This window comes from Ascaphus truei, chromosome 9 (genome assembly GCF_040206685.1).
Source record: "Ascaphus truei isolate aAscTru1 chromosome 9, aAscTru1.hap1, whole genome shotgun sequence".
Lineage (NCBI taxonomy): Eukaryota > Metazoa > Chordata > Amphibia > Anura > Ascaphidae > Ascaphus > Ascaphus truei.
Window position 1 is genome coordinate 31,501,573 of NC_134491.1, and position 16,717 is coordinate 31,518,289.

At 42.3% G+C, this 16,717-nt stretch overlaps 1 protein-coding gene across 1 annotated transcript; it reads left to right on the top strand.

Annotated features, from left to right (window-relative positions):
• The first annotated feature begins 5,317 nt into the window (after positions 1–5,317).
• Positions 5,318–15,931, top strand: LOC142502782 (photoreceptor outer segment membrane glycoprotein 2-like). Its single transcript, XM_075614278.1, has 4 exons — positions 5,318–5,563; positions 7,496–8,152; positions 9,279–9,525; positions 10,004–15,931. The coding sequence occupies exons 2-4, from the start codon at positions 7,572–7,574 to the stop codon at positions 10,268–10,270; spliced, it is 1,095 nt and encodes a 364-aa protein (XP_075470393.1). The 5' UTR covers positions 5,318–5,563; positions 7,496–7,571; the 3' UTR covers positions 10,271–15,931.
• Positions 15,932–16,717: the final 786 nt, after the last annotated feature.

The following is a 16,717-nucleotide window of genomic DNA, read 5'->3' on the forward strand; positions in this document are numbered from 1 at the left end:
CCAGCCTGGGTTCATGCCTGGCTGATGGGCGGCTGATCTGTTAAATGAGGATGATTAGGATTTAATAGGCTGCAATGCTTCGCGTGTCTACCAGATGGCATAAATTCATGAATTGTAATGCAGTGTATATATATACTGTGCAGTATTGCAGCCAGCGGGAATAAAATGCTTCAATCCCTGCCTGAAAAATAACTCAATGTACTCGGGCAGAAAACAGTCACAAACCTCAATACACCCGGGTATACCCGAATTCGTGGGACTAGCCAAGCTCGAATAAAGTGTGTCGCCAGTGTAAGTGAAACTTCTTTGTTTTTTGTCACATAAATTTTATTTGTGATGGTGATGTTTTTAATTAAAAATCACAAAACAATTTGACTTCCAAAACACAAAAGTTTGACCACATGTTTTAGCTATTTGCACATCTATATTTATAGTAACTGAATTATTTGTGTCTGCGTGTGTCAGTCAGTGTGTGTGTCTGTGGTGTGTATGTCTCTCTCTGCGACCTACACCCACCACGACGTAGCTGCGGACAAGGAGAACTCTGTCTGAGTCTCCTCCCCCGGCGGAGCTGTGGGCTGTGTTTCCTGCTGCAGCCAGCCCCCCACCGGAGGTACGGAACATGGGAGGTGCTCGGCAGCTCACAGGGTGGGGGTGGGGGTGGGGCGGGGGATTGTAGGCACATGTGTGTGGGCGCTGTTCGGCGCATCACTGGGGTGTGTGTGTGTCAGTCTGTATGTATCAGTCAGTGTATGTCAGTCAGTGTAGGTGTATGTGTCAGTCAGTGTAGGTGTGTGTCAGTGAGTGAGTGTGTATGTGTGTCAGTCCGTGAGTGAGTGTGTATGTGTGTCAGTCCGTGAGTGAGTGTGTATGTGTGTCAGTCCGTGAGTGAGTGTGTATGTATGTCAGTCAGTGAGTGAGTGTGTATGTGTGTCAGTCAGTGAGTGTGTGTGTGTCAGTCAGTGTATGTGTGTCAGTCTGTGTGTGTGTGTGTGTGTGTGTGTGTGTGTGTCAGTCAGTGAGTGTGTATGTGTGTCAGTCAGTGAGAGAGTGTGTAGGTGTGTCAGTCAGTGAGAGAGTGTGTATGTGTGTCAGTCAGTGCGTGAGTGTGTATGTGTGTCAGTCAGTGAGTGTGTATGTGTGTCAGTCAGTGAGTGTGTGTGTGTGTGTGTGTCAGTCAGTGAGTGTGTATGTGTGTCAGTCAGTGAGTGAGTGTGTATGTGTGTCAGTCAGTGAGTGTGTATGTGTGTCAGTCAGTGAGTGTGTATGTGTGTCAGTCAGTGAGTGTGTAGGTGTGTGAGTGAGTGTGTATGTATGTCAGTCAGTGAGTGAGTGTGTATGTGTGTCAGTCAGTGAGTGTGTGTGTCAGTCAGTGTATGTGTGTCAGTCAGTGAGTGTGTGTGTGTGTGTTAGTCAGTGTGTGTGTGTGAGTGTGTGTGTGTGTGTGTCAGTCAGTGAGTGTGTATGTGTGTCAGTCAGTGAGTGTGTATGTGTGTCAGTCAGTGAGTGTGTGTGTGTGAGTCAGTCAGTTTGTGTATCAGTCAGTGAGTGTGTATGTGTGTTAGTGTGTGTGTGTGTGTGTGTGTCAGTCAGTGTGTGTGTGTGTGTATGTGTCAGTCAGTGTGTGTGTGTATGTGTCAGTCAGTGTGTGTGTGTATGTGTCAGTCAGTGTGTGTGTGTGTGTGTCAGTGTGTCAGTGTGTCAGTGTGTGTGTGTGTGTGTGTGTGTGTGTGTGTGTGTGTGTGTATGTGTCAGTGTCAGTGTATGCTTCCTGCGGTTTCTCGCCTGAGGATAGCTGGCCAGCTCCCCCGCAATGATCCTTCTCAGGAGCCCCACCGAGAAGCACTCCTCTCTCACCCCGATACCCTCCATCAGGTGGTTAAGTCCTGAAACCAGGCTCCGGATGTGAAGCTGTAGCTCAGGGGGGCAAGGAGGGCAGCTCCATGTCCCCCAGCCCCGGGATCCTCTTCTTGTCCGGCCAGCTGCAGTTGAGAGCCTGCAGGTCTCCGCCAGGTAGCAGCGGGAAGAGAGAGGAGAAGGCCGGGGCCAGGAATAGGTGCGGGGAGATCGGGACCAGCAGCAGCAGCGCCCACATCACCTCAGCCATGAAGTTCACCCCATCCACTCACCCCCCGCAGCTCACCACGAACACAGCCTTCGACTGGTTGGCAGCGCCGGCCTCGAAGCTGGAGAACTCCTTAACTTGGAGGGCCCCCGCGGAGAGCAGCAGCAGCAGTTCGGCGCAGCCGCACCAGTGCAGGATCTCAGCACTCGTTAGCTGTGACGGCGGTGAGTATGTTGAGCGGGGGGGGGGGGAGCAGGAGGGGGGAAAGCAGCAGCAGCTCATCATTCACCCAGCAGCGCAAGGAGGTCTCCGAGCCGCCCGTGAGCATCGCCATGGCTACCGCGCATGTCAGCGGGCAGCAGCGGCAGTTAGGAATGGTGGCGGCGGACGTGTGGGAGGAATGGCATGCGCAGGGGGGCTCTGTCTGAGTCTCCAGCCCGGCAGAGCGCGCGGCTGGGACAGAGAGCGGTCAGCGGGTTGTAGCAGGAGAGCCGGTCCCCGCTGCCCCGGATGCCGCCCGTGCCCATCTCCACCTGGGGGAAATTGCGGCCGTTAGGAGCGGCGCCGGCGGCTATCGCCGCCGCCGCCGCCTATGTCATCGGCCATGTGGGGGGAGCAGCAGCCGTTAGGAGCGGCATCTGATTTGTGGAGCGGGTGTGATGTCAGTGTTGGGGTCGGGCTGAGCCAGAACACAGCCCGGCCTCAACTGCCAGCACTGACGTCACATCCGTTTCATTTCTGTCTCCACAATTCTTTTTTGCCCCAGTTTGAATGAGGTGCCACTAAGGAAGTTTCACTTCAATAAACTGTAACAAGCGCTAAACCTATTAATACAGTGCTGTGCACAAATGACTAAGCAGCCTGGTAACCTACTGAGACATCTCTTATGTCTCAAACCAATATATAAAAAATACAAAAATAGATACAAAACCTGGCACATAAGTTGGTGTGATTAAAGTCCAAATAAAAAGGATAATGTGATAAATAGTCCTACTTCTACGACTTGGAGTAGTCGGTGAGAAATGAACTCAGTTCACAGTTCCTAGAGGTGGAAGCCAGTTCTTCTTATTGGATGGAATTAATCCTGCATATGTGAGATATTAAGCAGAAAGAACAAACATTGCGCAGTATGTTTAAACAGACAACGATTATTTTCTGAATGCTGGGTTCACTAAAATGCCTACTTACTAGAAGTAGCTAGATCGCAGGATTCCTAAAAGACAAGATCGGAAGAGACAACTTTTCAAGACCCACGGAGGCTAAGGACACCACGAGGGGTTTGTGCCACACCAGAAGCTCCCGGGGCCAGGAAGGTTTAAAGCACAGTTTCTCTCCCCTGCATGCGATCTAGCTACTTCTAGTAAGTAGGCATTTTAGTGAACCCAGCATTCAGAAAATAATCGTTGTCTGTTTAAACATACTGCGCAATGTTTGTTCTTTCTGCTTAATATCTCACATATGCAGGATTAATTCCATCCAATAAGAAGAACTGGCTTCCACCTCTAGGAACTGTGAACTGAGTTCATTTCTCACCGACTACTCCAAGTCGTAGAAGTAGGACTATTTATCACATTATCCTTTTTATTTGGACTTTAATCACACCAACTTATGCGCCAGGTTTTGTATCTATTTTTGTATTTTTTACAATGTGTAGCAAAACTTACTTGGTGTTTAAAGATGTCATCCTTCAAGTACTGAAATCAGTGAGATTTGGGGATATGGACCAAACATTTATTTTTTTATGGGAAATGTATTATTTTTTTATTAGTCAGACTCTTCTTAAGTTTAATTAGCATTAAGGCTAAAATCAACAAGACAGACACAAAACAGGAAGATGTACAGAAGTCTTTCAGAGGGATAGTGGTTAAAACATTATATTCAGCCAAATGTGTGTTGGAAAGAAAAAAACATTTACATGATTATCAAGTTGGAAAGGGATCTTTGTGTCTCTGTAAAACAATGTGATCTGGAGACGATTTCACAGAACTAATGTATTTGCTGCTTTTCATCACCGAGAGTGTGGATCCAGATCCATTACGGACCTACAAGGTACATTTTAGGGTCCCTGTAGTTTTGGTATCCTTACACTTAGCCCCCACAGTCTTTTCATGCCTGAAACATCAGATGCAGTTTATGTTCAAACTGCAGTGTGTGGTTCCACCTGCTGTCCGCTCCCCGTGTTGGATCTGGGCCACAAAACATTGTATACACCAGTGGCGTTCAACGCCAGTCTTCAAGACACCCAACAGGTCACCTTTTAAGGATATCCCAGCCTCAGCACAGGTGGGCCAATCAGCCCCTGCTTCTACACAAGTGGCTCAATTAGTCCTTGCTTCAGCACAGGTGGCTCAATACGTGGCTCAGTCTTCGATTGAGCCACCTGTGCTCAAGCTGGGATATCCTTAAAACCTGACCTGTTGTGGAGTCATGAGGACTGGAGTTGAGCGCCCCCGGTATACACCACTGGTTATAATTATACACCGGTGGGCCAAGATGAGCACGAGTTCCTGTATCAGTCCTGAATTTCTGCACAGAACCCATTAGCTAGTACCATGAAATGTTACGATTCAGTTCAATGACCATAAATACATTTCAGCACTTAAATAGATTGTTAGTTTTTTCACAGTAAGTTGTTTGAGACCGCGCTGGTCAGGAACTTCCTGCTTCTTCCTGGTTACAGTATTTCCCGCTGCTCCAAACCTCTCCCGTGATCCACCGGGGCAAAACAGACATACAGTATAAAAAAGGCGCAGAGAAAAGTCTGTGTTAAAGAAAATGACTTAATAACATATAATGTGTAGTACATAAGGACTTGCTTATAATTAAACAGCGTAGGTGACGTGCTTCCCCCACACCACTGGTAGACGTGAAAAACGGGACCCAAGGCGCTCTCTCTAGGTCAGTCCCACCGCAACATCAATCGGCGTAATATTTAGCGGAACCACTTCAGCAAGGAATAGTTCCAGACAGTAAATTAGTTATTTATTGGCGTCTCTTAGCTGCAAAACTGGAGTAAAACTGATGAGTACAATGGAGGAGTTTTATCCATTTCATAGAAGTAAATGTTTTTTTCCCTCTGATAATGCTGTTGTACTTTATTTACAGCAGTATTACATGTTTTGCAGTTGGACTTGGATAAATAACACCTTAATAAGACTGTGCTGCAATCATCAGACGTACATCCTCTTTAGTAAAGTGCTCTGCGGCATCTAACATAAGGGCCACGATTAAATCTGTAAGCCATAATTAGAGCAGCAGGGATTACACGAGGCAGGATCTTAGACTCGCCACTCTGTAAGTCTCCAGCATTGTGTCTCATTCATTCTGTTGTAAAGAAAAGAGACCTTCTCCCCCAAATTCAAGGAGCCAAGATTCTCTTAGCCCTGCACTGCAAGATAGCATTGGCTACAACACCTTTTTTTAAAGATCGCTGCATGGATTACTTGTAAAGACAAAGGAAGATTTGATGTCAACTCGATCAGCGAAGAAACGCTAAAGGTAGGTTTGTTTTGACCATCTTTTAAAATGGGATTCCAGAGATGCACACATTGAGAAGTATGAGGGGAATGGAGGGAAAGAATGAGCCACTGATTAAGCCACCTCTGCTGAAGCAGGCATATCATAAAAACCTGACCTGTTGGTGGCCCTTGAGGACTGGAGTTGGCCACTCCTGGTCTAAAATATCTTCACTTAAAGGGTTAATTAAAATCACCAAACCAACTCAGATGTAAATTCCCACCGTCGCTAATCTATGCACTCCTCACCATTACTTAAACTAACACATACAGTGTGTGTGTGTATGTATATAACATAATATATATATATATATATATATATATATATATAAAATAAACAAACAAATAGTCAATACCGTTGTATTTGTTTTTAATTATTAAGCTGGGCTAACACGGTAAAGATACCTCTACATCTATATATATTTATATATATAATATATACACAAACGCATAAATATACACACATTATATATATATATATATATAAATAAAATCACTTACAAGATTTTAAAAAGATACTCCGTAATCGGATGCATTAGACCCTGGCCTTTGCCAATCCTAGAGAACAGGGATTGTATTAACTAATAAATACAGATCTACCACTCATCTTGAGATTCATAGTTTACAGAAAATTATTTGATTCGGTCTACAATTTAGCGGTTTTAATTGCATTAACAATTGAAAATGTTTAAGATGCGTTCATTTATATTATAAGGAACATTAATGAGAATGCCATATTAACCGATAGATTACATGAAGATACAAGCAAAGTAAGGATTAGCAAGGGGGTGTGACAAAGGGACACCGTGTCATCAAAGCTTTTTACAGCAACACAAACATTTTAAGACAATAAATTAAGAAAAAGGAATTAAAATGAACGGCGAATACATGAGCTTACTCATTTGCAGGCGACATTGTTAATTTTGCCACAAGTCCAGAAGACCTCCAGTAACAAATCAGAGAACTCTGTGAAGCAAGTAAGAAAGTGGCCCTCTATATGAATCTCAGCAGGACAAACGTGATATTCAACAAACGTGTCAATTGGCAATCAGATTGCTCCTTGGATCAACAGGAAACCAAGAATGAATTAAGAGATTGTTCCAATTTTTCATAGCATGTGTCATGAAACATACATGAATACATGAAAATAAAGTTGAATGAAGGTGTTTTCCTTTTTAAAACACCAGCATTGTAAAAAAACAAAACAAAAAAACAACTTTCTAAACCAAGGTCAAAACAGTTTTGCCTTAATGTTTAACAGATTTAAGATTTCCTGATATGAGGCACAGTACCCCTACATTTTAAAGCATTATGAGGTCTGCAGTCACATGCCAATGCTCAGAGGCTTTATTGGCTCCTATAGTTTTTATTGCTTTACCTTGTATCAAAATATTAAGACAGGATGGTAATCTAATAATTTATCTTAAGGGACATACAGTGGAATTCACCAACGTCTGATACGGGTTATTGTAATGCCATAACCGTATCAAAGGCGAGTAAATCATGACCCATAGATCCATCTTTTGTCAACGTCTTAGTATGCTGGGCTTCCCTTCACTTCTTTATGTTTATTGTACTTTACTGATGGTACACACTCTTGTACAGGCCTTAAGGTGCAAGACTTTGCACTGCTTATAATGAGCTGGAAAGTGTGAATTGAAGGCAATCTGGGTCATTTCTCAAAGTCTACCGGCTGCAAAACTGCGGCAAACCCATACAAAAATAATTTACCAGATTTATTAATGAGGAAATCCTGTTTCTTTCAATTGAAATACGTTTCCTTGATAAATCTGATTATGAATTTGTAAAGGGATATTGCATGGTGCAGTCAATGTCAGAGTATGGTCTGTATCTGTATTGTATGCAAAGCAAAGACCACACAATAATTTCCCTTTACTCTCTTTCATCTCCATAGTGAGGTTTCTGCCTCTTGCCTTCATCTGAGGATATTGCGAATTCAGGTTCTTATCCCCCCCTCTGCCATTTGGACAATGGCTGTCCTGAAAGTGAAGTTCACCAAGACCAGAAGAGGAAAATTGGCTCAGGTCCTGTGGATCCTCAACTGGATCTCTGTAGTGACTGGGCTCATTGTCTTCAGCCTGGGACTTTTTCTAAAAATTGAAATTAAGAAACGCAATGAGCTGATGGTGAGTGGGGACATCCAAACGGTCCCTAACATGTTAATTGCGGTGGGCACCATCGCTTGTGTCATCAACTTCTTTGGTGGTAAAATCTGCTACGATTGCTCGGATGCCAACAAGTTCTCCAGATGGAAGCTGTTCATGCTCCCCTACATTATCTGCACCTTCTTCTTCACCTTCTGCGTCTTTGCAGGCGCCATCATGTGCTACACTATGAGGAATGAACTTGAGTCAGCCCTTTACCACGGACTCAAGGATGCGCTGAAGTTTTACAAGGACACCGACATCCCAGGACGCTGCTTCTTAAAGACTACAATAGACCTGCTGCAGATTGAGTTCCAGTGTTGTGGAAACAATGGCTTCAGGGACTGGTTTGAGATCCAGTGGGTATCTGCTCGCTACTTGGATATGAGCTCCAGGGAGGTCATCAAGTAAGTAATTTTGGGTTAGTGACAAAATAATCAAGGAGATTAGTGTCCTTGGCCTAGAGAATTAACCTTTTCATAATATATCCATCCACAACTCTAATTCACTAAGAGTGCTAAACTTTAGCATGCCTCAGTGAATCTGGGCCCAAGTGGTTCCATTCCAACATGCTATTGTTTAATCACAGCTGGTGCCTCATGCATGGATCGGGTATGAGGAACACTCTGGTTGGATCAGACAAATGTTATGGTGAATTCCAGTTTTCTTAAACCGGTTATTCAGAATTTTCCATTTATGTATAGTTTTGGCTGGTTTCATCACATTGTAATATGGTTTTTATTTCTTCAACGAGAAGCAAGTTTATAATGTAGGATTAGTGAAATATCTGTATTATGGATCCCTTGAAGTCAGATATATGTGCAACCGATGATAAAATTAAAATAAAAACTAGTTGAAAAGGTTCCAGAAGTTAGATTGGCTTCTCTGTTCTCGCTTATAAAATTCCATTATATGTTTGAGGAACGCATTTTGTACATCAGAGTATTGTTACCTTTGCAAGCTGGAAGTTCTGCAGAGCATTGCATTCAGTTATCTCTGTACAGATCACTCCCAATCATACAACCTTCTGCGGTTGTGGAATTTCTTTTACAAGTAAGATTCCATGAAATTTGCAGAAGCTAATTATGCCTTGAAGAGGCAATCCAGTATGAGTTAAACCCTGTGGGTTCTAGAAAGACCTTCCACATGCAGCTTTAATTTGGCAATAGGCTCCGAGTGCGCAAGGCTGCGCTTATAGTGCCGGTGACACCTGTCGCTTGTGCTTATAGCGATGGGGCGACGGCTTGGTCACAATCGCTGGAAGTCATCTCAATTTGATTTTTCCAGCGACCGTAGCCTGGCGTCATCGGCACAATAAGCGTAGCCATTAAACTCTAGTGTGAATTCTAAGGTCCCTGCAGAAGAAACTGCACTAAACAATTGGGGGTTGCTAACAACAGACAGTAGAGCATTCCTAAAAGCAAAAGTAGTTAAAAGTCCATTGCTTAATTGGTGACAGCTGCGCATCCTGTGAAGATCTGCTGGCCTTGTCCACATGCAATATAACCTTTTTTTTACGGTCTCATCTCGCAGCCGTTTTAAAAGCAACGTGGATGGGAAGTTTCTGTTGGATGGTGTCCCTTTCAGCTGCTGCAACCCCAGCTCTCCACGTCCTTGCATCCAGCATCACATCACCAACAACTCAGCTCACTACAACTACGACTACCAGACAGAGGAGCTGAACATCTGGCTTCGAGGCTGCAGGAAGGCCCTTCTGGAGTATTATGACCAGCTTATGCAATCTATCGGCCTGACTGTCTTGCTTGTTTGGCTTTTTGAGGTATGTACTTGCCCCCCCAAAGTAAATCTCTTAACTCTTTTCTCACTGTCATAGTGCCGCCCTCATACTGTATGGCCTGTCCAGTAATTGGTAAGTTGCATTTGCCCATAATGCCCTACAGGCACCAATATTAATCAACCTGCTCCTAGGGGACCCCGAGTAGGATCATGTTAGTTATTGCACAGCTCAGATGACCATTGGCACAGCAATGACAGATAGCATTGACCTCACTGATAAGACTACTTGGGAAGTTCTAATTTGTTAGGAGGAATGGAAAAGGGTGATCTACCGTGATCTTTTGGTTTAGCGGATATAAGCACGTCACACATCTGATCTGGGACACTTTTAGCACAAAAACTAAACATACATTTTTGAGGGAGTCGTTGTTTTAAGGGTTTATTAGGGGCTGATAACCAACTGTAGAAAGATTGCAGTTTCACGCTGTGGAAGCACTAACAAGCACTTACGACTGTTCTAGCTCTCTGTGCTGACTGGCGTGCGCTACCTGCAGACAGCAATGGAGAATGTTTTGATCCTTGGTGACCCAGAGAGTGAGTCTGATGGCTGGTTACTGGAAAACAGCTGTGTGGAAACAGCCAAACACAACTTTCAGATCATCAAGAACATTGGCAAAGCCAACCAGATCTCCACAGAGGCCGGGAAATCCGACCCAAATGTGGACATCCCGACTGCAGATTATGGCCCAGATAACGTTCCTCCATGTTCAATTCCAACGGTCAGCTGACCGAGACCAAGGAGAACGCACCAAAGACAGGAAAGACGTTCAGCTCTTTGCACTGATTGGAGTTGGGAAGTTGAGTCAACTTCAGGTTCAATCCAGCTGTGTGAGCAACATTCACAAACCACTTTATATATGCATATATATTATTAACAAAAAAAGACCATATCAGCAAAGCTAAGTCCCATGCTTTAGGGTCTCCATTTTATTAAGGTCTGATACCAACGAATTTTGTAATGTACTAGTAACTGCGATGAGGCCGTTGACTAACATTGGAAGCAGGCGGTTAGAAGAGAGAAGTCATCACTGATTTTGAGTGCTTTTATAGGAAAGATTTTGCAAAACCAAACGCATTGTATACGAGAGATGCTTTACATTGGAAAGCTGGATATGCTGCGTGTCGGTCAAAATGGGACATTTGTATATGACAATTGCAGGACCACCGTTTAACCCATTACAGGCATACCCCGCATTAACGTACGCAATGGGACCGAAGCATGTATGTAAAGTGAAAATGTACTTAAAGTGAAACACTACCTTTTTCCCACTTTTGATGCACGTACTGTACTGCAATTGTCACATACGTGCAGAACTGATATAAATAATAATGTGTAACAGGCTCTATAGCCTCCCTGCTTGCGCACAGCTTCGGTACAGGTAGGGAGCCGGTACTGCTGTTCAGGACGTGCTGACAGGCGCATGCGTGAGCTGCTGTTTGCCTATTGAGCGAAATGTCCTTACTCGCGAGTGTACTTAAAGTGAGTGTCCTTAAAGCAGGGTATGCCTGTACTCTGTTTCTACAATCAACGACAAGCTTTAGCGATAGTGTGTACAAATGATCAACTTCTCTTATTTAGGGATTTTTTCAAATCTATTTCTGTATCAATACTATACATAAAGCCGTGTAGTGTTGAAGGCTGTGATACCCTGACCAACATGAGCGTTCTTCATAGATGAAAATATAATAGTCTGAGCTTTTGAATTGTATCAAGTCTTCATGTATCCATGAAAAGGTTTCACAACCTGTGGCAAAGCTAGACTTCTTCAGGACCAATACTATAACTGAACTGCATAAATAAAACACAAACCATTCAAAATGTGATGCCCCAAAACGGTCTCCTTATTCACAAAGTGTAATCTTTAGCAATTAAAGTGACATTCCTTTTTGATGGTACTTAATCCACTAGGAACAGATGCTGCACAGCCCATAATTCTATGCAACCCCTGTCTGTGCAGGTATGGTAAATTCTTAGCTCGCTGGGCAGGTACACCTTTGTAAGATCTTCAAAAACATGCCAACAGCACTGAAAAAGGTTAATCTAAAGACGTAAAGGATATTAGGAGAGCACAAATCGGCCAGGCTGAACACCTGCCATGAGACAGAAATAGATAGGCTTTACAGCAAGATTTAGCTACTTTGTCATTCCTACTTAGTGCAATAATAATTAGTGCAGCGCGGCAGACAATGTGTTTCCATGTTCAGACAGGTATTCTGTTAGGAAAGCAAAGAATGAACAATTATAGAAATCCAAGAATATGTGGGATTTCTTGAGCTGCCAATAATATGCAAGTACAGTCCATACAGTAGTCATTTAATGGATTGTTGTTCAGTTGTCCCTACTATGGATAATATAAATAGCAGCGATGTGGTACTGTATGCTTCATTGGTTTCAGGTAATTGATGTATTAAAAAAAATAATAAACTTTGAACTTTCATAGCCAGATTCTTTGGAGTGCTTTAACAGTCTCCATTTAACCCATGTTGTGATGAGAATGTCTGTGGAAACTCCTTTTCCTCTTGGAGTATGCCACACATTGCCTTGCTTGTAATTATGATGCTGCGGTTTCAGGGAAAAAGCCAAAAGGCAGAGTTATCAAATAGATAAAGTGAACACTTTAAATGTACAGTCCCACAGAGCAGGCCAAAAAAAAAAAAGCCTAAACCATAAAACAAACAATTAAATGAATCTTTAAAAGTAAAAAATGAAAACAAGAATCCTCCATTACCTTAAATCAAATAATCTAGAAGAGGAGGGCAGGGGAACGGTAAACAAAAACATACAACAATAGCATTTTTAATCTGATAGGACTATCATTGGGTAAAAATATAACAAAACAAGGTTTATCTGTATTTGTAAGTTTTGTATTGATTTTTTTAATATATATTTTGAGTGATTGAGATAAAGGTTAAACTTGTTTGAAAAGGTAAACTTGCTTTAACAAAAAGGAGCCGAGTGAGGGGGAATTCTAACCCACTTGAAAATCGGTGTATAAATAGACAAGAACTTAAAGCACAAACTCCGTTTCAAGTTCTTTTTTGGCCATGAAAAATTATACTTTAAGGTTACGTGATGAAGCGTTCTCCCAGGGCTGCGGCCCCGCTGGCGCTGACCGCGCTCATGCTTGAGAACGGTGACGTAAAGAGCTTTCCAAGCATGAGCGCCAGGTGTCCTGGCTATTTTGCAAGCGCGCACATGGGGGGCTTGTTGAGCGCGCTTCAAACTCTCTTTTTTTGTCTCCCTAAGCGCCAAGCTTGGGAGAGCGTGAGAACGCGCACCGCATGAGCGGGGCAATTTAAACTGCAGAAACTAAACTCAAACTGCCGCGCGCTCAGCGCCAGCGTGGCCGCAGCCAAGACGGGGCATCGCCAAGATCACAATTAATAGCTCTTCAAACCTTGCTGAGCTGGAGATATTCACTGGTGGTCAATAGACAAGTTGAACATCACAAGTCATTACAAGGTTTCCCTCATTTCTTGGCCCACTGGAGGACATCAATCCTCAGTCAGTGACTATCTCCTTAATCATGGGTCTCCCCAATGGTAACTAGAAAGGAAAAGATGGGTACATCGGATCTGCAGAAAAGCATTTGTTATTGTGCCATATTCTGCTGTTAGGTGCAATGTTCAGTTCCAGAGATATTTACTGGTGCAGTAACCAGCATTATTTCTTAGTTTTAAAAGGGGATTTAAATGGCTGTCCAATAAAAAAAACACATCCGATAACCAAGATTTGGCAGCCAGCAACAGTAACTTCACCAGTATATAAGAAAGCGTGCGAAATGGGACACTTTGTCTTGGCCCTTTCGCTTCAACCAAATGGCCCTGGCGCGTCACCGCGACTCACCACGGCGCCGCAGTCGATCCGCCACTTGCTGAGTCCAAGATACTTTAATTATGGTTTAGGGTAGGGGTTAATTTAAGCGGTTTTAGGGTAAGCCACTTACCTTAGCTGCGGAGTGCCTGCAGGTGAGTCGTGGCAAAGCGCTAGCGGCCATTTGGTTGCAGAAAAACAGCAGCAACCAAACGTCCTAGACAGGGAACCGCGGAAATCTAGAGCTGGAAATCGCACGGTTCAGCCCCCGGGGACTTGCCCTGTTCCAAAGCTGTACAAACAGGAGGTGAAAGGGGGCGGCTGCGGTACAAATCTACAGAAGAACTCCCACATTCAACACAAATAAACAAAAGTAAAGTATTATATATACGAGAGCGTACTTTATTTCTTTAAATATACATATATATAAGTTATTTTGTTTGAAAAAGCACATTATACAAGTTTAAATTTACATTTTTTTTTTTTAATTTTTGAAGATGGTATAAATATTTTTTGAGAATATTCAGATTGTATCTGGAATAATCGTGAAAAAAACCAAACCAAAAAAAACCAAACAAAACACCAAATGAGCTGCTGTAACTGCACAGGGGGCTAAAAAGCACATTTCCTGCAGAATGTGTCCCCAGAAAGCAGCTAATTGATGCAATCTTTACATTTTATTGCCCAAAGTAGTTGGGAGTCGCAAAGAAAACAAATACTCAGTGGTCAAAACAGCAAGTGATTCAGGAAATAGCACATGACGTTACTGTTAATATGAACCCGTTTAAGCACCTGGAACCTGCAATCATGCACATGATTGCAAGAACATCACAAAACATGGAACTAGGTGGGGGAGAGGGGTGTGCTGCTTGGCTTTAGGGACAAGAGGAAAATGTAAGTGTTTGCTTACAATAAGGACATCTGGCTTTATATTTAAGGGACAGAAGAGGCTGCTGCAGGTTAATATAATTTCTGCAATGTATCAGTAATTAAAAGAAAATTGCAATAGGATTAAAAAAATATATAGATCGGCAAAGTACCAGCGATAAAAGAAAAATAATAAAATTTATTGTAATAGGATTACATGTACAGGCGGTCCTCAGTTATCCAACAGAATCCGTTCTGGAAGTGGCGATGGACAGTGAAACCGCTGTAAAGTGAGTCCCATGTTAATCAGTGGCGGTGAGCGATGGATAACGCATTCTGGCGTAGAAAAACGGCCCATAGGGTTGCATTGTAAAGCGCTGGATATGCCATTCGTTGTAAAGTGAAACATTGGATAACGAGGACTACCTGTATAGGAATAATAATATTGTAATAGGAGTAAATGTGTACTCCTACTTACTGGGTCCAAAATGTTTCTTTTACAACTTGGTTTTAGGTTTTATTTCTCATTTAGATTAAGTATTTTGTTTTTCGATCCTTCAGTAATGGTCTTCTCGAAACAATGAGGTGAAACTATATTTTTAGTGGCTCTTCATAGCAAGTGCACAATGGAGGCACGCTTTAACGGCTTTATACTTTCAGCCTGGAGACTACAACGCTCAAACCCACAGTATGCAGTCCCTAGCTCAGTTAGGTTTAAATGACATCATGTTGTGTGTCCATAGATCTTAACCCCTTTGTGGTCAAAAGGCTTAGCTGTTCCCACAGCTAGTCCCTTGAACATGAAGCCATAATTTTTACTATTGTCTCACCTAGGACCAGCTCAAATTAAGCGTAATATGTTTAAAAGGCTAATTGTAGATTATTGGTGCAAGACAAAACAAATAAGCAAATATAAGAAAGTTAACTTGTTTTTAAAACCCTGAAAGTTCTCAAATGCTTTAAGTGTTTTATGAAAAGGCTATGCTGAAATTAACATGCAACAGGAACATTGTCAATCCATACGATCACCGTTGCTCGCTTTTTGAAAAGAAATTATGAATATCTAAACAGTTAAGACTATGGGGTTTATTCTTGATCAACAAAAGCGGACGTTCAGGCAGTTTTCACCCGAAATGCCCCATTGAATTTTTCTTTGGCTGATTGAGAATAAGCCCCAATTAAAATTTCAGAGGATCGATGAGATTGTTTATTTTTTATTTTTGTTGTTTTTTTTTACCAGGACACCAAGTAGTACTATTTTCAAGGGCAATTCAAACTTTCCAAGGAAGTAATGCCGTCTGGATGCTAATCATATTCATAAATTGTATTTTAAAATGAATTAAATGATCGAGTGACTAAATAATTCAACCTCTGCCAGGGGTCTAAAATGTATCATGCTGGGATGTGTTGCAGATTCTTTAGTACATGGGTGAGCAACTCTAGTCCTGGCTCAATCTCCACCTGTGCTGAAGCAGGGATATCCTTAAACCTGACCTGCTGGTGGCATTTGTGGACTGGAGTTGCCCACCTCTGCTTTAGTAGTTAAGAGATGAAGGGGATGATTTGAAATACATTTCAACAACTAGTAAAGGGGTCTCCGTGTAAAATCATTTGTAAAAACCATCAACACCAAGCGACTTTACTGGTTCGTCTTGTACTACAGCTTAAAATAAAAAAAATATTGATTACATCATATGCTATACATTTTTCTGTTAACAAAAAAGATCACTAGAAGACTTTACAAGATTGAATTCTGTTTGTTTGGAAGGTGACTTCCAATTCTATGGACCCTTACGGAATGCCAAAGCACGTTATTAAAATTATTATTTATAAAATGTGTTACCAGGAAGTAATACATTAAGAGTTACCTCTCGTTTTCAAGTATGTCCTGGGCATAGAGTTAAGATGACAAATAATACATGGTTACATAAGTGAACAGGGTATACATTATATACAAGACATTGCATGCACAATGTCTTGTATATAATAGAGGCAGCATGCAGCCACCTCGGTGATGGAATCCTATTGGCATATTACCAGCTTTCTAGTTTGTACAACAGCTTCCAAAAGAGACGGAAGGCTAAGAAACAATATTCTGAACATTATTAACCAATTACAGTAGACATGGCACTTGCCAGAGATGCAATGGAAGGCTGGTGGCCAGAACAGGAATTGGTTTGAACATCAGGACATATTGTACTTTCTGTGAACATGTACTCTGTAATGTCTTTACTGTCAAATATTACGTCTGCAGCGCCCACTCAGAACATGATATACAATCAATCAATAAAAAGCAGTCTAGTCTAAGGCTCCAAAGCAATATAATGATCGAGATGGTCTTATACTTGAAATGATCCTAAAGTTTTTTGTTATACTTTTGAGTGAATAAAGGCGCTAAGAACACATGCTCAGACGCATGTTAAACTGCTGTATCTTTGTAAAGAAGCCTCTTTATTTTATTAACCCTAATAAATCAAATTATGATTTGTAACGT